Below are 20,289 nucleotides of genomic sequence, written 5' to 3'. Positions count from 1 at the left end.
TGCCTTACTAAAATCCACCAAGACAACATCCACTGCCCTACCCTCATCAATAACCTTTGGCATTGTCTCAAAAATCTGTCATTAGTAAACATAATCTGTCATGTACAAAGCCATGCTGACAGTCCCTAATAAACCAATTATCTTCCAAATTGGAGTAGTTTAGAGATAGTTTGAGATACAACGTGGAAATGAGACCTTTGTCCCACCAAATCCATGCTGACCATAGATCACCCGTACACTGGTTGTATGTAATCTCACTTTTGCATCCTACATACTAGGGGCAATTTACAGAAGCAAATTAACGGACAAACCTACACATTGGAATGTGGGAGGAAACCAGAGCACCTGGAGAAAACTCACACAGTCAGTCACAGGGGGAACATACAAACTCCGTACAGACAGCATCTGTTGTCACTATCAAACCTGGGTGTCTGGCACTGTGAGGCAGCATCTCTGCCATTTTGAATCCCTCCCTGAAGAATCCTCATCAATAATTTCCCTACCACTGATATCAAGTCAAGTCAAGTTTATTTGCCACATACGCATACGAGATGTGCAGTGAAATGAAAAGTGGCAATGCTTGCGGTTTGTGCAAAAAAAAAAAATAATTACATATTTGTGAGAAAAAAAAGCAATTTTAAAAAGACACAACACAACAGTAAATTGGTACAGTAAGTTAGTCCCTGGTGAGATAAGAGTCCTAATGGTCTCTGGGAAGAAACTCCTTCTCATCCTCTCTGTTTTCACAGCATGACAGCGGAGGCAATTGCCTGACCATATCAGTCTGTTGCTGGGGTGGAAGGGGTGCCCCATAATGTTGCTGGTTCTGGATCTGCACCTTCTGATGTTTAGTTCCTGCAGAGGGGCGAGTGTAGTTCCCATTGTGCATTTGACTGAATGCACAACTCTCTGCAGAGCCTTCGTGTCCTGGGCAGAGCAATTCCCAAACCAGATTGTGATGTTTCTGGACAAGATGCTTTCTACAGCCGCCGAGTAAAGCACTCGAGGATCCTCAGAGAGACTCTGAATTTCCTCAGCTGCTTGAGGTGGTAAAGGCGCTGCCTTGCCTTACTCACCAGTGCGGCAGCGTGTGATGCCCATGTCAGATCCTCTTAGATGTGGACTCCCAGGTATTTAAAGTAGCTCGCCCTATCCACAGTATCCCCATTCATCTTCAGTGGCGTGTACGTCCTCTGATGTTGTGCCCTCCTAAAGTCCACGATCAGCTCCTTAGTTTTTTTGACATTCAAGAGGAGGCTGTTGTCCTGACACCAGAGTGCCAGATCAGCCACCTCCTCCCGGTAGGCCTTCTCATTATTTTCAGTGATCAGGCCCACCACCACAGTGTCATCAGCAAACTTGATTATAGAGTTGGAGCTGAACCTAGCCACGCAGTCACACAGATATGAGGCTCATCGGACTATAATTCCCTGGATTCTCTCTACTTCTTAAATAAAGGAATAACATTAGGCACTCAGCTGTGGCTCGAGAAGATGCAAAGATTTGCGTGAAGACTCCTACTATTTCCCATCCTGCCCAATAACCGGAGATAGATGCCATCAGGTCCTGGGGGTTTATCCACCTGAATGCTCTTTAGGAGCCCAGCACCTCCTCCATCTTAATCTCAAACTGCCCTTGCATAATATTATTTTGAACAGCTTTGGAAGTTTACAACCCACCGGTATGAACATTGAATTCTCCAATTTGTGGTAAATAAGCAACAGCCCCATCCCCCTCTTCTCCCTTTGCTCCACCTGAATGATTGTCCATGTCTCTCACTATCCCACTACCTTTTCAATCTCCCCCCCCCCCCCCCCCCCCCCCGTCTCCTGATTGTTTCCTTTCCAAATATTGCAGGAGAGGTGATGTTGGCGATTTGATATCTGAAGCACTTTTGCAGTTGAGTTTATGGTTTAGTTTATGGCATGCACTTGAGAGTGCCAGTAATGAAGAACTTGTTTGAGACCAGTCCAAAGACAAATCCTGAAGATTTTAGAATAATAACATTAGGAATGGAGCACTGTTGGAACTGATGGAAACATAGAAACATAGAAAATAGGTGCAGGAGTAGGCCATTCGGCCCTTTGAGCCTGCAATATGATCATGGCTGATCATCCAACTCAGTATCCCATACCTGCCTTCTCTCCATACCCCCTGATCCCTTTAGCCACAAAGGCCACATCTAACTCCCTCTTAAATATAGCAAATGAACTGGCCTCAACTACCTTCTGTGGCAGAGAGTTCCAGAGATTCACCACTCTCTGTGTGAAAAATGTTTTTCTCATCTCGGTCCTAAAGGATTTCCCCTCTATCCTTAAGCTGTGACCCCTTGTCCTGGACATGGAAGTCACGCCAAGCAGAACAGAATTATTAAATGAGCAGAATAATTGTTTACATAAAGTATAGTAGTGCTTTGCGATGACATAATAACCTTCCAGGGATTAAGAGATTTAATTTCAGCTGATACTGTGGCAAATTGAAGCATTGAAAGAATAGTACAAGATAAAGAGATAAAAACAAAATGATGAACAAAAAAAGTCGATTCAAGAGCAATAGGGCAACAAAAAGATTATGTTTAATTAAGCTGTTAATGCTTATTAAGCATTTTCAACAGTAAAAGCCCATTGGCCAAGGACAACTACGTGTTCGTACTATTAAGCTAAATATTTGTTTGGTTGTTTGTTTTTTTGCACAAAGTCCGTGAGCATTGCCACTTTTCATTTCACTGCACATCTCGTATGTGTATGTGACGAATAAACTTGACTTGACTTGACTTGACTAAGCAGCAGAATTAGCAATTAATCAACAGAACCTCAAAGGTCAACAGAGCCATGCAAATGTAGCACCTTTCACCATCACACATTGCTATAAAGCAGGGATCCCCAAATCTTTATACCAAAAGGTCGTAAACAAAATAAAATAATTCTCTTGCTAGACTTGCTGAGGAATTGTGCTCTGAAACCCTTTGTTTGATTCATGTTTCTCACTGACTAATTGGCAAATGTGAAATATTTGCTCACAAATGTATGTGCTGCCAAGCATAATAAAGGAGCTCTACATTTTTTAAGACATGACAAATGACCACTGTGGAGGTGCTCATGGAGTGCAAGAAAACAACCTTCACTGCTCTTGTCCTTCAAAGTATAATTTGTCTGCAAATCAATCAGTTCACCTTGCAGAGATTCTGGTGCAGAACCAACACCAACTGCAAAAAACAGGGTTTCAAAAAGCTGTACATCAACTTCATGCTGGTGAAAATCTTGGGAACTGTTTTTATGGCAGGGTAATATTTTGCACTGTCACTTCCTGTTGGAAATTTCGTTCCAGATTTTGGCCCTGACGTTAACAAGCCGGAAAATAATCAATTTATTGCCCATGGCTAACTGCTTACTAAACAGCTGCAGTTTTATCTTGAACTCTTATATATAGCTATATAAATTCCCAATTAGCTTTTTGCTGTGTGGTTTAATATTGAGGTTAATTATGCGCTGAGATTGGTTAGGAAAGTGAGCTCCCATGGCTACTGGCTATCAGCACGTTCTTTCACCAGCCTACATTTTTTCAATCAACTGTCGATTTTGGTGCTCGGCTCCAAAAATCCTCTTGATGCTTGCCATGTCACTGCACATGTAGGGCCTATAGTTGTGCAGTGCATCAGATTTTAAAAAAAACTTTGCAGTTGTCTGACTGTGTATGCGCATGGTAGTGGATGAAATTTACTATTCACACTATGGCTTTCATGGTCTCAGTAAATCTAGCGTCTTTCCACAAAGCAACTGTTGATGGATAATAAAAAGTAATCAGGTTTTATTGTATCCATTCTACACATTAACGTAAATATCTTTCCCTATCGTGTTGCTTGCTTCACCAGTGGCAACAGACCAATTTTTTTCCACTTCAAATCATGATGCTTGGGTGTTTTTTCAGATCCCTGGAATAAAACACGATTTGCCCCACGGTAGTGTTTTTCGTACTTTGAAGCGGTGCCAGTTTTTTGTTAAGGTGGAACAATTTGTTAATCCTGCAAATGAATTTGAGCAGCCAAACTGTATCAATAATAATAATATCATTACTGTGAACTAAAGCAACAGGAAACACTTCAGAATTGTGGGCTAAACCTTGTAATTGTGTCAATTTGTAATCACCCATATCCTCTACTCTCTTCTGAGCATATATTTTTAATTACTTGTAGCATACACTGTTTAATAAATGCTCCCTTTGTAAATGGCTTGTTGCCTGAAGCTCTCAGCTGAGATACTCAGTAGCTGGCTTTAACAGAGGCACAGTTTTCCTTAAATTTCCTCTTTGAAGAGTTTTTGCTGGCTGACAAGATTTATTTTCAACTGCACACATCTTTCCTTCCTGAGTTCCATCATATTCCTTCAAATATTCAGAGAACCTGTCTTGTAATACCTTCTATTAATATATTCCTTGCAAACAACAATTTTTTTTTTCATATCAAACAAATTATTTTTGATGTGAGGGACTTTGTGAGAGCACCTTTCATTAAATTTGCAACAATCTTCATCGATCATCTGTAACATTGTCACAAGACAATGCGGTACATGAAAAGGATAATAACTAAAGTATTGAAGTCTGATGTAAGCATTATGTTTAATAGACCTATTTGCCTTTACCTCAATTGTTGGCACTTTTGTGAGACATCATTGCATTATGGGCTTATGTTTTCCTGCAATGCATTTTCATGTATGCACTCCTTTTCATGGGCTGTACCTTTATGGTTATTATATTGAACTCTGCAAACATTTTTTTTTTAAATAATCGTCGGGGGGCAACCAGAAAAATTAACTGAGCTGCCATCAGCAATGGGCCATACTTTGTGGACCTCTATTCTACAGTATTTCATTCCAAGGAAACATTTTGTGCCAACCAAAGTCAACTTTCGGAAGTCAGCTCAGAGATGTAACTGTGTAACATGCTTTAGAGAAATAAGTATTTTGATTGAAGTATGAGATGAGCTTGCCTTCTCTTAATGGGAAGTGTGGTGGATTACTTGGCATACAAAATATTTGTAGCCATTGGCAAAGCTATCAATATTGTACTGTGCTATAGATGGAATGAGGTTTTAGTTTGGTCTTGTCCAAGAATATAAACAGTCAAAACTGATTTACTGAAATTATATAGTTATTTTAAATTATTTAGATTTATAAACTAAATTCAACCTTATCACAGATTTTAAAGAGGGCGAGACATTTTTTGAGATATCAAAATAACTAAATTGAATAAATTTGTGGTGAATATTTAATTAGATGCCATATTAAAATTGTGTTTGCATACTGATTTTACAGTTGTGTACATGTCTGATCCTAAGGAAGTGAATATTGTTATAAACATAGACGGGGAAAAGAAAAATGAGTAATGAACAGAGTAATTTCTTTATGGGTAGGTAATGTGTCGTTGGCCATTTAATTGAATGGTTGTCATGAGTGCCCTGGCTGCGTAATTTTTGTTAGAACTTTCTATGAAGTAATCGACCTGTCAATATGATGAATCTTGCTATTGTGCACTTTAAGTTCTTTTGGAATAAGCTTTGTGAATCTTAAGCAATTCGCCTGTCAACTTACATTGCATTCTGCATATCCACCTATCTCGAATGTTCCTATAACCTTTTCTCCATTTGGGGTTCGTGGACTAACTAGCCATGTTGAAATTTAACTATTGGCAACTTTGCTTGAAATGGTATCCTGCAAGATAAAGAGAAGATGATGATTTCAGGAAAAAGATGCAATTAAGATTCAATGGAATATAAAATAGGTATTGTCATAAATATGCAGCTACTTTCTTCTTGGCATACTAGTTGAACGGACATGGATCTGTGTGCCACTATTTCTCTTGCACAATTGTGCCTCAGAGATTAATGTGGTATTGTATTTGGTACTACCATAACTTGGAACATTTCTCAGACCGAAATAGTGCCCCGCAGTCAGTCATTATGCCTTTTGGGAGCCTCATTTGAATGAATGTTTCTAGAATGTTTCAGCAATTTCGATGTGACTATTTGCTGCATGAATATTTTATTTAAATAAACTTTCTGTTCAATCCCCAGTTTAGCGCTCCATCCAGAACGAACTTTAGTTGCAACAGGGCAGGTGGGGAAGGAGCCGCATATATGTGTATGGGATACCTACAACATGCAGACAATATCCATTTTGAAAGATGTTCACACACATGGAATAGCCTGCTTGGCTTTTGATCACGATGGCCAGGTGAGCAAATTAATTGCTTGTTCTGCTAGGTGTGTTGGCATAATGATTAAATTACTGTCCAACCCATGCATAGTCTTGGATTGATGGTCTGGCTACACAAGTACAAATCTCAGCAAAGCAGCTAGCTGGAGAGGTTTATATTTGATTAATATGTAAATTTGGAATAGTACTGATGATCATGAAGTAATGAAAATGTTCTGTTTAAATAACAACCCAATTCACCAATGGCCTTTTAGGAAGGACATCTTCTATTCCGACCTAAACATGGCTAGAAGGTTGATTTCTAACTGCCCTATGTGATGGTATTACAAGGTGCTCAGATCTGCAATTGGGACTGTTAGCCTGAATGTTGTTTGCCCAATTCCATCCATACAGAGGTCACGGTTTAAAGATAAAGGGTGGGCTATTTAGGACTGAGATTAATTTGTTTTCTTAATCCCGCGGAGTATGAAATAATTTGTCCACGAATATATGCCTTAAAAGCATCCCAGACTACACCATTGGATATTTCTTCAGTAGAATTTGTTAAGAAGAAAAAAGCCATCTGATCGTTAATAAAATTAACAAAATTTAGATCTTGAAGCAAAGTAGCATTAAATTGCCATTGTTTAGCACTAATCTTGGAATCAGGTAGTTTGATTGATAGTTTCAATGGTGCATGATTAGAAATAGCAATTGCATCATACTCACATGCAGTGACCGATGAAACTAGCCGAGAATCTATTATAAAGTAGTCAATCCTAGAGTAACTATGATATACATGAGAGAGAAAAAATAAAATTCTTTGTCATTTGGGTGTAAGAATCTCCGAAACTTCTAACATTCCAGAGTCAAGTAAAAAAGAATTGATAAAACTAGCTGATTTATTTGGAAGCTCATGATCAGATGCAGATCTGTCCATCGAGGGGTTCAAACAACAGTTAAAATCTCCACCCATTATTTAAAAAATGTTCATTTAAATTAGGAAAGGATGCAATTAACTGTTTAAAAAAACTCGGGGTGATCAATATTTGATGCATAAACATTCACCATAGTAACTTTTTGGTTATAAAGAACACCAGTAATCTCCAAAAATCTACCATATGGATCAGAAATTGTTTCATAATGAACAAACGGAATTGAGTCAATAAAAATAGAGACTCCTTTCACCTTAGCTTGTGAATTTGAATGAAACTGCTGTCCTCTCCAAAACTTGAAAAATTGTTGATTGTCATCTTGCCTCACATGAGTTTCCTGAACAAAAATTATCTGAGCATTTAGTCTACGAAGAACTTAAAAAAAAAAAATGTCCTCTTAATAGGTTGGTTCAAACCATTCACATTCCATGAAAGAAAGTGAATAACTTTATCCATATTGTTTGTAAAAATCATGTGGAATGTAAAGGGTTAATTTCTTAAAGCATAATAGTTCATGATACTGGAAGAAGAAAAATTTAGGGCGGAGCCAGAAGTGACGACATTTCAGACATTTTGTAGTTCAGATTCTGCACAGATGAAAAAAGCTAAACTAAAAGCAAAAGACAATTGGGGGGAAAAGGCAGGAACAGGATACTGATTTTAGATGATCAGCTGTGATCATATCGAATGGCGGTCCTGGCTCGAAGGGCCGAATGGCCTCCTGCTATTTTCTATGTTTCTACATACAGAACCTGCTGTTCTTTCAGCACTTTGTTTTTTTTACTCAAGATTCCAGCATTTGCAGTTTTTGGTGGCGGGTAGCGCCACCACCAGTGGCTGCCTCGCCAACTGTCAGTCTGTCCTTTCTTCCTTTTTATTGTTTTTAGTTTGTGTTAAAAGTATGTTTTAGTGTGCCTGTGTTTTTTCTTGTGTGGGGCGGGGGGGGTTGGGGTAATCTTTTTTTTTTTTCCAACCTCTTACCTCGACGGAGATGTGATTTTTTCCATATCGTATCTCTGTCCCCACTGTGGCATAACATCGTGGAGTTGGCGGCCTTTCCTGGAGACCGACGGATTGCAAACTTTTGTGGAGTTTGCAATCCGTTTGCCGGGGATCGAAGCTCCAACCACGGGACCTGTGGAATTTAACATTATGAAACCCGCGGTCTCTCGTAAGAAGAGGCCGACTCGAGCGACTCCATGTCGCAGAGAGAGATTCAACCAGCCCGACGCGTGAGTATCAATCACCCCGACGGGGGGCTTTGATCGTTGGCTGCGGGGGGTTTGATATCCCTGGCTGCAGATCGTTTGACTGCCCTGACCACGGGAGAACTTAGAGGAAGATTGAACTTTATTACCTTCCATCACAGTGAGGAATGTGGAATCTACTGTGGTTGATGTTTATGTTCACTTTTATGTGATTGTGTGTTTTGTTACTATTCACTTAGTGTGGCTGTATGGTAACTCAAATTTCACTGTACCTTAACTGTGACAATAAACTGACTGACTACATATAGATTGGGTGAATCAAATTGGCAGGGGTGCTGAGGAAGAGGATTTTTTGGAATGTATGCGGGATAGTTATCTAAATCAACATGTAGAGGAACCAACGAGAGAGCAGGCTATTTTAGACTGGGTATTGAGTAATGAGGAAGGGTTAGTTAGCAGTCTTGTTGTACGTGCCCCCTTGGGCAAGAGTGACCATAATATGGTTGAGTTCTTCATTAGGATGGAGAGTGACATTGTTAATTCAGAAACAATGGTTCTGAACTTAAAGAAAGGTAACTTTGAGGGTATGAGACGTGAATTGGCCAAGATTGACTGGCAATTAATTCTAAAAGGGTTGATGGTGGATATGCAATGGAAGACATTTAAAGACTGCATGGATGAACTACAAAAATTGTTCATCCCAGTTTGGCAAAAGAATAAATCAGGGAAGGTAGTGCATCCGTGGATAACAAGGGAAATCAGGGATAGTATCAAAGTGAAGGATGATGCGTACAAATTAGCCAGAAAAAGCAGCATACCGGAGGACTGGGAGAAATTCAGAGACCAGCAGAGGAGGACAAAGGGCTTAATTAGGAAAGGAAAAATAGATTATGAAAGAAAACTGGCAGGGAACATAAAAACTGACTGCAAAAGTTTTTATAGATATGTGAAAAGAAAGAGATTAGTTAAAACAAATGTAGGTCCCTTGCAGTCAGAAACAGGTGAGTTGATCATGGGGAACAAGGATATGGCGGACCAATTGAATAACTACTTTGGTTCCGTCTTCACTAAGGAAGACATAAATAATCTGCCGGAAATAGCAGGGGACCGCGGGTCAAAGGAGTTGGAGGAATTGAGTGAAATCCAGGTTAGCCGGGAAGTGGTGTTGGGTAAATTAAATGGATTAAAGGCCGATAAATCCCCAGGGCCAGATAGGCTGCATCCCAGAGTACTTAAGGAAGTAGCTCCAGAAATAGTGGATGCATTAGTAATAATCTTTCAAAACTCTTTAGATTCTGGAGTAGTTCCTGAGGATTGGCGGGTAGCAAACGTAACCCCACTTTTTAAGAAGGGAGGGAGAGAGAAAACGGGGAATTACAGACCAGTTAGTCTAACATCGGTAGTGGGGAAACTGCTAGAGTCAGTTATTAAAGATGGGATAGCAGCACATTTGGAAAGTGGTGAAATCATTGGACAAAGTCAGCATGGATTTACAAAAGGTAAATCATGTCTGACGAATCTTATAGAATTTTTCAAGGATGTAACTAGTAGCGTGGATAGGGGAGAACCAGTGGATGTGGTGTATCTGGACTTCCAGAAGGCTTTCGACAAGGTCCCACATAAGAGATTAGTTTACAAACTTAAAACACACGGCATTGGGGGTTCAGTATTGATGTGGATAGAGAACTGGCTGGCAAACAGGAAGCAAAGAGTAGGAGTAAACGGGTCCTTTTCACAATGGCAGGCAGTGACTAGTGGGGTACCGCAAGGCTCAGTGCTGGGACCCCAGCTATTTACAATATATATTAATGATCTGGATGAGGGAATTGAAGGCAATATCTCCAAGTTTGCGGATGACACTAAGCTGGGGGGCAGTGTTAGCTGTGAGGAGGATGCTAGGAGACTGCAAGGTGACTTGGATAGGCTGGGTGAGTGGGCAAATGTTTGGCAGATGCAGTATAATGTGGATAAATGTGAGGTTATCCATTTTGGTGGCAAAAACAGGAAAGCAGACTATTATCTAAATGGTGGCAGACTAGGAAAAGGGGAGATGCAGCGAGACCTGGGTGTCATGGTACACCAGTCATTGAAAGTGGGCATGCAGGTGCAGCAGGCAGTGAAGAAAGCGAATGGTATGTTAGCTTTCATAGCAAAAGGATTTGAGTATAGGAGCAGGGAGGTTCTACTGCAGTTGTACAGGGTCTTGGTGAGACCACACCTGGAGTATTGCGTACAGTTTTGGTCTCCAAATCTGAGGAAGGACATTATTGCCATAGAGGGAGTGCAGAGAAGGTTCACCAGACTGATTCCTGGGATGTCAGGACTGTCTTATGAAGAAAGACTGGATAGACTTGGTTTATACTCTCTAGAATTTAGGAGATTGAGAGGGGATCTTATAGAAACTTACAAAATTCTTAAGGGGTTGGACAGGCTAGATGCAGGAAGATTGCTCCCGATGTTGGGGAAGTCCAGGACAAGGGGTCACAGCTTAAGGATAAGGGGGAAATCCTTTAAAACCGAGATGAGAAGAACTTTTTTCACACAGAGAGTGGTGAATCTCCCTGCCACAGAGGGTAGTCGAGGCCAGTTCATTGGCTATATTTAAGAGGGAGTTAGATGTGGTCCTTGTGGCTAAGGGGATCAGAGGGTATGGAGAGAAGGCAGGTACGGGATACTGAGTGGATGATCAGCCATGATCATATTGAATGGCGGTGCAGGCTCGAAGGGCCGAATGGCCTACTCCTGCACCTAATTTCTATGTTTCTATGTTATCCTTGGTGGCTCCATGGACAATAGTTCCATTTTAGTGTGGAGATATTTTTTTAAATTTCAAAATAGACTTTATTCAAGTAATATATACAATGCAGGAACCGTGCACAAAATTCATCCAACATTCTCGGAGACTATACAAACATTGAATACTGTTTACACAAATCACACCAATTTTGTTTTCCCCCACCCTTGCCACACAATTTACAATTTACAAAGCTCGCGAGAAAAGCAAATATTTAATCTATAATTGGTAAACACTCAGTTCATCTGGTCTCATCTGACATACAACTAGTTCTAAAAAAATTGTCATTTTTGAGAATTACTTGCTCTTTAAATGTTTAATACTTTTGTACCCTCAAAATGATAAATCGTATTAAGCGGAAACAAAGCTTACCTGGACATATGGGATTAATTAAACAACGAACCAAATAATTTATATTTTATTCCATGCGAGGTTGGGCTCTTTGTAAAATTAAATTCCTTGATTCTTCCCACTGTTTTATTTCATTTTATTGTAAGACTGTAAGTTTTATATCTTTACATCTTGATCAGAAAAGGACCTCTGTGTTTTTCCAAGAAAAGCCTGTTGCCAAATTCTCATTGGAAACACAACTTTTATTACAAAGAGTTATTTTCTAATTGGTGCATGATATCCTACGTCCCTTGCTGAGGCTTAGTAGATGTGTAATGATGTCAAAACGGATGTACAATCGTCATCTTGCATAATGTTTAAAATTCTACTGTACATACAAGTTTGGCAAATGATTCAAACAAGTCTTAATTGAAAGCTTGAGGCATACTTTGGCATCAGTTAAAGCCATTAAGTGGAATGCTGCTCAAGTGTCCAAAAGATCTTACCTGTACTTCCTCCTGTTTCTCCCATTCACTGTTTTTTTTTTTTAATTCTAATAACCGAGGGACCCATTACACTGGCCACACAACATGAAAGATAGGGCAATCTCAGAGACCCTTCATCAGGATATTCCAAGAGCAGCCATATGCCAAAGTTGGCTCCTGGACATAGTTTGAGAAGTCCTATTTTGTTTCTTTGGTGAAAACTCGACATTTAGGTCTTCCATTTGTAATTAAGTTTTACGGATGGCTTGTGACACTGAACATGCTTTCACTTTGTTATACATAGTGGTGTTAATTTAATAGGGTAAACTTGCACCAGGAGTGGCCCAGTTTCATGATGAATAATAAATACACATGCATACAAAGTAAACTCATTAATGAGCTGAACATTAGATTGTTTGAACATGAATGATTTAAAATTATAGTTACTAATTCCCAGTTCATTAATTGTTCAAAAGGTTTGCTCTACACACATGATATGCCATTATGAAATTGTGTAATTATGGAGCAATTGTATTTCCATGTCTAGAGTATTTCATTTTTCAATGTACTGAAACAGAATAATAAAATCCTTACTTGTACCAACACAACAGGTTTGTAAACACAGTTCTCAAAAGTTAACATAACAAAAAAATGAAAAAAGTTCAATAAATAAAAGAAAAATCCAACATAGTGCAAAACAAAACAAAGCTCAAAGTCCCAAGCACAGCCAAGACAGCTCATAGTTCAAATTTTAGTTGGAATTTGTAGTGTTCAAAAGCCTGATGGTTGTTGGGAAGGGATTTGATTAGCCATTTTCTGTGGATTATTGCAAAATGTAAATACAATACTAGAGTTTAAATAGTAAGATAGCCGCTTTATGTTAATGTCTCACAATTTTACGCAATTATTTTGAAGTACTTTTGAGTCGAAACGTAATTCTACATTTATGGAAAATGTTAGCCAGTGCTTTTTGAACAGCAATGTGAAGAGGGGGGGGGGGTTGTTGCTAAGGATCCTTTGTAAAAGATGTAAATATTAACATATTTATGATAAGAGGAAATATTTATATCTTAACCTTACCTAAACTTCTTCTAATTTCTATTCTTCCCACTCTGCAGCGTTTGGTATCTATTGGTCTGGATTCTAAAAACACAATTTGTGTCTGGGATTGGAAGAAAGGAAGAGTTCTAGCAACTACACCAGGACACACCGACAGGGTAACTGCCTGCTTTTCCTTAATAAATGCAATGTTAGAAAACTTGGGGTACATTATAGTTGCTTGGTCACCTATAGAAATTTTATTTTTTTCAGAATAATTTAGGAACAGGATGAAGTTCTCAGTCTGAAGAAGGGTCTCGCCCTGAAACGTCACTTATTGCTTTTCTCCAGAAATGCTGTCTGACCTGCTGAGTTACTGCAGTTTTTCGTGTTTATCTTCGATGTAAACCAACATCTCAGGAAACAAATTAAAGTGGTTCTGATCTACGTTTGTACCTCTTTCAGCAGTTTAAGGATAATTTAATACATCGTGGATATCTGGAGGAATAACCAAAAATAAGTAACTTTTTTAAAAGGGCAAATAGGTTTTAGCATTCTGCTCTTAATAGTTCAAAGGTTGGTGTTTCAAGATCTGAATTGCACTGCTATTTACATTAAGCAACAGGCCAGAGCTTGCTTGCAAACACCAGCACTTCCCCAAACTGCTAGCATTTCTCAGCATCTATGCTATCAAATTTGTGGTATGTAACATGAGCACAAACGTGCTGCAGTTGAGAATCTGCCTACTAATACCTCCAGCACTAAGTTACATCTGTTGCAGGAATGGCAAGTGAATTTATTTCAACAGAATTAAATGGTTATGTGGGATAAGCAAGTGTTTGTTAATTTACATTTTTTGAATTGTGGCGTTTAAAGAATATTTGTTTTCGTTTTAATATTAATACAATTTTATTGCTTTTGAATAGCTTATTTTTGAAGTGTTTAATATGTAGAAAGATTTCAACAATTTGGTGTAGAGGGCTGTCAAAGTTTTCTCAGGCAGGGCTCTTTTCTACTCCCATCATATTGTACTACACTGGTCCAGCGGCAGAAAACGTTACTATTTAGGGTCTGATCAGCAATTACCAGTTTGTCACACCAGTGAATGTGTAAAAAGTCAATACATGTGTGATCATGTGCTTCAGTGCTATTGACTCCAAGTTCTGGATGTTATCACGGTGTGATATGACACATTTTAGTAGGAATAATGAAAAATGACAGCGTAAGTGGTGCAGTTGTAAAAAAAGTTAAGGAAGAAATTGAGGAAACAGTTGAAAGAGCACAGAGGATTCTTAGCTTGTTAAATAGAACCTAAATGATTTAAAAAAAACAGATGTTTTTCTATTATACTGATTAGGCCTCAACTGGAGCATTGTGGCTAATTCTGGATACCCTTTCTTAGGAAGGATGTAAAATCCTAACAGAGATCATAAAGTACATTTGAGAGGGAAATTGAGGGGAGCAGGAAAATGCAGGGGTGGGAGATAAAAACATTCAATAAAACGAGCTCTTGCCTCGCTATATTTTGTGGTTTCTAAAATGGGAATTCGATTTATATACCCGAAAGGGTATATAATTGAAAAAGAGCTGAAAAATCACCTAAGTGGGACAAGCCCATAACTTATTTATCACTGATGGTCTGCTTTTACCCCGCCTGACAATAGACAATAGACAATATACAATAGCAAGCACCGCCATTTACTGTGATCATGGCTGATCATCCACCATCAGTGCCCTGTTCCTGCCTTCTCCCCATATCCCTTGACTCTGCTATCTTTAAGAGCTCTATCTAACTCTCTCTTGAAAGCATCCAGAGAATTGGCCACCACTGCCTTCTGAGGCAGAGAATTCCATGGATTCACAACTCTCTGGGTGAAAAGGTTTTTCCTGGATCTCCGTTCTAAATGGCTTATCCCTTATTCTTAAACTGTGGTCCCTGGTTCTGGTCTCCCCCAACATCGGAAACACGTTTCCTGCCTCTAGCGTGTCCAATCCCTCAATCTTATATGTTTCAATAATATATCCTCTCATCCTTCGAAATTCCAGTGTATACAAGTCCAGTCGTTCCATTCTATCAACATATGACAGTCCCGCCATCCCGGGAATTAACCTTGTGAACCTAGGCTGCACTCCCTCAATAGCAAGAATGTCCTTCCTCAAATTTGGAGACCAAAACTGCACACAATACTCCAGGTGTGGTCTCACTAGGGCCCTGTACAACTGTAGAAGGACCTCTTTGCTCCTATACTTAACTCCTCTTGTTATGAAGGCCAACATGCCATTAGCTTTCTTCACTGCCTGCTGTACCTGCATGCTTATGTTTAGTGACTGATGAGCAAGGACTCCCAGATCTTGTTGTACTTCTCCTTTTCCCAACTTGACATCATTCAGATAATAATCTGCCCTCCTGTTTTTACCACCAAAGTAGATAACTTCACATTTATCCACATTAAACTGCATCTGCAATGCATCTGCTCACTCGCCCAACCTGTTCTAGTCACCCTGCATCCTCATAGCATCCTCCTCACAGTTCACACTGCCACCCAGCTTTGTGTCATCTGCAAATTTGCTAATGTTACTTTTAATCCCTTCATCTAAATCATTAATATATATTGTAAATAGCTGGGGACCCAGCACCAAGTCTTGCGGTACCCCACTAGTCACTGCCTGCCATTCTGAAAGGGACCCGATAATCCCTACTCTTTGTTTCCTGTCTGCCAACCAATTTTCTATCCATGTCAGTACCCTACCACCAATACCATATGCTCTAATTTTGTCCACTAATCTCCTATGTGGGACCTTATCAAAGGCTTTCTGAAAGTCCAGATACTTTAATCCACTGGCTCTCCCATATCCATTTTCCTTGTTACATCTTCAAAAAAATTCCAGATGATTAGTCAAACATGATTTCCCCTTCGTAAATCCATGCTAATTCGGATGGATCCTGTTACAGCTATCCAAATGTGCCGCTATTTCATCTTTTATAATTGACTCCTGCATCTCCACTTCCGATTCAGGCTAACTGGTCTATAATTCCCTGTTTTCTCTCTCCCGCCTTAAAGTGGGATAACGTTAGCTACCCTCTAATCCACAGGAACTGATCCTGACTATATAAAACATTGGAAAATTATCACTAATGCATCCATGATTTCTAGAGCCACTTACGTACCCTGGGATGCAGACCATCAGGCCCTGGGGATTTAGCAGCATTCAGTCCCATCAGTCTACCCAACACCATTTCCTGCCTAATGTGAATTTCCTTCAGTTCCTCTGTCACCCTAGGTCCTCTGGCCACTAGTATATCTGGGTGATTGTTTTTGTCTTCCCTAGTGAAGACAGATCCAAAGTACCTGTTCAACTCATCTGCCATTTCCTTGTTCCCATTATAAATTCACCTGTTTCTATCTTCGAGGGTTCAACTTTGGTCTTAACTAATTCTTTCCTCTTCACATACCTAAAGAAGTTATGACTATCCTTCTTTATATTCTTGGCTAGCTTCCCTTCATACCTCACCTTTTCTCCCCGTATTGCCTTTTTAGTTATCTACTGTTGCTCTTTAAAAGTTTCCCAATTCCCTGGCTTCCCGCTCATCTTTGCTATGTTATAATTCTTATCTTTTATTTTTATACTATCCTTGACTTCCCTTGTCAGCCACGGTCGCCACTTACTCCCCTTAGAATCTTTCTTTTTCTTTGGAATGAACTGATTCTGCACCTTCTGTATTATTCCCAGAAATACCTGCCATTGTTGTTCCACTGTCATCCCTGCTAGGGTATCTTTCCAGTCAACTTTGGCCAGCTTCTCCCTCATGGCTCCATAGTCGCCTTTGTTCAACTGTAATACTGATTTTCCCTTCTGATTTTCTCCATCTGATTTTCCCTTCTCCCTCTCAAATTGTAGATTAAAACTTATAATATTATGGTCACTACCTCCTAATGCTCCTTTACCTCGAGTTCCCTTATTAAATCTGGTTCATTGCATAACACTCAATCCAGAATTGCCTTCTCCCTGGTAGGCTCCAGTACAAGCTGCTGTAAGAATCCATCTTGGAGGCACTCCAGAAACTCGCTTTCTTGAGGTCCAGTAAAAACCTGATTTTCCAAGTCTATCTGCATGTTGAAATCTCCCATAACAATCATAGCATTACCTTTGTGACATGCCAATTTTAACTCTTGATTCAACTTGCACCCTGCATCCTTGCTGCTTTTCTTAAATAAAGGCACAATGTTAGCCATCCAGTCTTCTGGAACCACATCCAAAACTAAAGATGATACAGTAGTGCATCTGGTTGAGCTGTTGCCTCACTGTACCAGAGACCCTGATTTGATCCTGACCTCTAGTGCTGTCTGTGTGTAGTTTGCACATTCTCCAGGTGCTTCAGTTTCCTCCCACATTCCAAAGATGTGTAAGTTGATTGGCCTCTGTGGGGAAAAAAAATTGTCCCATGTATGTCAGGACTAGATGAAAAAGTGGTATAATATAGAAGTAATATGAACAGATGGTAGATGGTCGACGTGGAATCGGTGAGATGAAGTGCCTATTTCCATGCTTTATCACCAAAACAAAAAAAGAGTCCTATTAATGTCTTAACATATAGAAAATTGGAGCCACAGCAATCATTTTGTTGTCGTAGATGCTCGGCCACAAATTCATGAACCCTTTCTAAGAATGAGTATGGTTAATAACTTAATTGTTGAGGAGCTGGGTTTCAAACTTAATGATTACAACATGGGAAGTCAGTCGCACCCAAGAAAGTTTTAAGAATAATTTAATCAGCTATGATCCTTTCTCTTGATTAAAAGAAGATTGTATTTTGGCTACATGTATTTTTACTAAGTACTGAAGCACGATCTTAACCCATGTTGCCAATTAATCTACCATTCTGTCTTCTGAGCTTTGGGGGGGGGGGGGGGGGGACACTTGCACTTGCATTTGTCATAGAATGTACAAACTCCAAAGGGAAAGCGCTCCAGATCGGGATCGATCCTGGGTCCCTGCAGTACTGAGGCAGCAGAAGGAGTCTGTATAGAGTTTGCAGTTCTTCCTGTGATCATATGTATTTCCTCCAGCTGTTTCTGTTTCCTTCCCCACCCCAAAGACATACGGGTTTGGAGGTTAATTGGCCTCTGTAAATTGCCTCTGTTGTGTAGGGAGTGAATGAGAAAGTGGTATACAGATAACTAATGTGAACAGGTGATCGATGGTCAATGTAGACTTGTTGGGCTGAATGGCCTGTTTCCGTGCTGTATCAATCAATCAATTTGTGTCTTCTAATTCTAGGGAATATTTGGAAAAGAGTTTCCAAATGACTAGAAGCAATTCAAAGTGGTGTTTAGATGAACAAAACATGAACGACAAATAAATGTAACCTCAGATGCTAAACATGATCAAATCTTAGAATGCATGTCAGGTGTATAGAAATTATCCTGCACCTCGTGAGTGTAGCTATGAGGTGTCATGATTTGATTGCTGTTTTCCTACTGTGTGTGAATGGACTGGGTATTGCAGAGTTGCTGTGATCAAGTTCAAGAAGGCCAGCAGCCACAGATCCTCTTACACTTGTGTTATGGCCGAAGCTGGGACACAGGAGATCCTGAGACTTGCGAAGTTCGGGTGCTGGGGGGGAGGCAAGGTTGTATGGTGACGAGGATTAGAGGCAAAGCCTGGGTGGCACGGATAGTTTTTGTACTAGAGATCTTGCGATACTGCCTGCGGTGGTGTAGTGTGTGGAGATAGGATTGACAAGTAAGGTATGTTATCAACTTACCTGGTGCATTTTGCAGTGTGTGCATTTCCTCATTGTAGGAATGCTTTCAATGTCTAATCTATGTTAACCTTTCAGGTGGAGAATCTAGAAATGTTCAGATATTGAAGACGAGATGGATTTTTTTTTTTTAACTAATTAGACAAATCAATGGTTTGTTTATTTCCTCTTTATAAATTTGTTGTATTTTTCTTGCTTTCTTTACAGATATTTGATGTTTCTTGGGACTTGCACCAGCCAAACAAAATGATCAGCTGCGGTGTGAAACACATCAAGGTACAGAGGAAGAAATCATTACTTTTTTTTGATTTTTCATTGTTTTGATATGTGTCTACTTGGGATATAGGTAAAACTAGCACATATTAGACAGAGAAAGATGGCTCCACACACACTTATGTTGGGATCAAAAGCAGGAATGATTTATTTCCAAGTCAAAGGTCACTGCCTGACTTACATAATTATATGCGCGAGTCTGAGCATGTGCGAGAATGAGTACAGTTCATATGCATAAATTACATGGATATCGTCACATCCTTTCCTTTTTGACATTTTGGGATTACATTTCCAACGATCCAAAATAAAGCAAACCTGAACACTTTTCATAATATTACACCGTAGTATTGAATAAAACAACTGTCTTATTTCACAATTTCAACCATAGCCATACTTGTGACTTGTTTCATTAACACAAAATAATGTTCACATGCTTTCTTCTCATAAGCATGTATGTACATCACAATAAAACACCTTACTTTTTGACATACTCACTGTATCTTTCTGGCAGTCTGACAACTCTTCCTGCCCTAGTCTTTGTGATGGTGTTTCTTTCAGAAGTGTCTTTCTTTTCAGTGTGTACATTCTGTGCATCACTTCTAGTTTCTTCTCCTGTGTCACTTTGTTTTTGTCTAGTTTTCTCTGTGTTATGAGTTTCATGAGTTGCATCTTTTTCTGGTGATGCATGTTGTGATGGTTTTTGCTGTGTCAGCTGAGGTTGCTAAGGTTTCTCAGTCTTCTCCGCGTCTGGTGGTTTCTCTGGAGTTATGTGTGGGGATAGTTCTCCGGTCTTCTTCAGATCCACTCGACTATGTCGGATTAGAAGTCCTGACTTTGTATGATCTCTCATCCAGTCGTTTCTGAGGTGTTGCTCTCTGCCATCTGTTATCTCCTATTTTATAGGGTTTGAGTCTTTCGACATCACCTTCTTCCAGGATTGGTTGATCCTTGGCATGCTGGTTGTAGATCTTTGACTCTTTTCCTCGCAAATCCTTCATCTTTTTCCTCTCTTCTGTGTGTATCTCAGCACCACGTGGTTTGAGGAGGTTTGACGTAGTTTGAAGTGTCATCCTTGTTCTCCTTCTATGTAGTCATTGTGCGGGACTAATGTTCACTACTTGTGCAGGGGTGTTGCGCAATTCCAATATTGCCAAGTAGACATTTGTCTTGCAGTGATTGGTTTTCTTCAGTACTCGCTTAGCTGCCTTGACTGCCGATTCCACCTTTCCATTAGCTTGTATTGTATTCGTATTGTATTGTATTCAAATTTATTG

The 20,289-nt window shown here is 39.7% G+C and overlaps 1 protein-coding gene across 5 annotated transcripts in view; it reads left to right on the top strand.

Annotated features, from left to right (window-relative positions):
* eml5 (EMAP like 5) overlaps positions 1-20,289 on the top strand; it is a 138,443-nt gene that overhangs the window by 14,257 nt on the left and 103,897 nt on the right. For all 5 annotated transcript variants that reach the window (XM_033027389.1, XM_033027388.1, XM_033027385.1 and 2 more), the window contains exons 2-4: positions 6,068-6,227; positions 13,059-13,157; positions 18,950-19,018. In XM_033027389.1, the coding sequence (XP_032883280.1) occupies positions 6,068-6,227; positions 13,059-13,157; positions 18,950-19,018 (328 nt within the window). The remainder of the gene's footprint in view (positions 1-6,067; positions 6,228-13,058; positions 13,158-18,949; positions 19,019-20,289) is intronic.

This window comes from Amblyraja radiata, chromosome 9, assembly GCF_010909765.2.
Source record: "Amblyraja radiata isolate CabotCenter1 chromosome 9, sAmbRad1.1.pri, whole genome shotgun sequence".
In the NCBI taxonomy this organism is placed as follows: Eukaryota; Metazoa; Chordata; class Chondrichthyes; order Rajiformes; family Rajidae; genus Amblyraja; species Amblyraja radiata.
The sequence above is the reverse complement of the archived record's forward strand: the minus strand, read 5'-3'. Positions and strand labels throughout refer to the sequence as shown.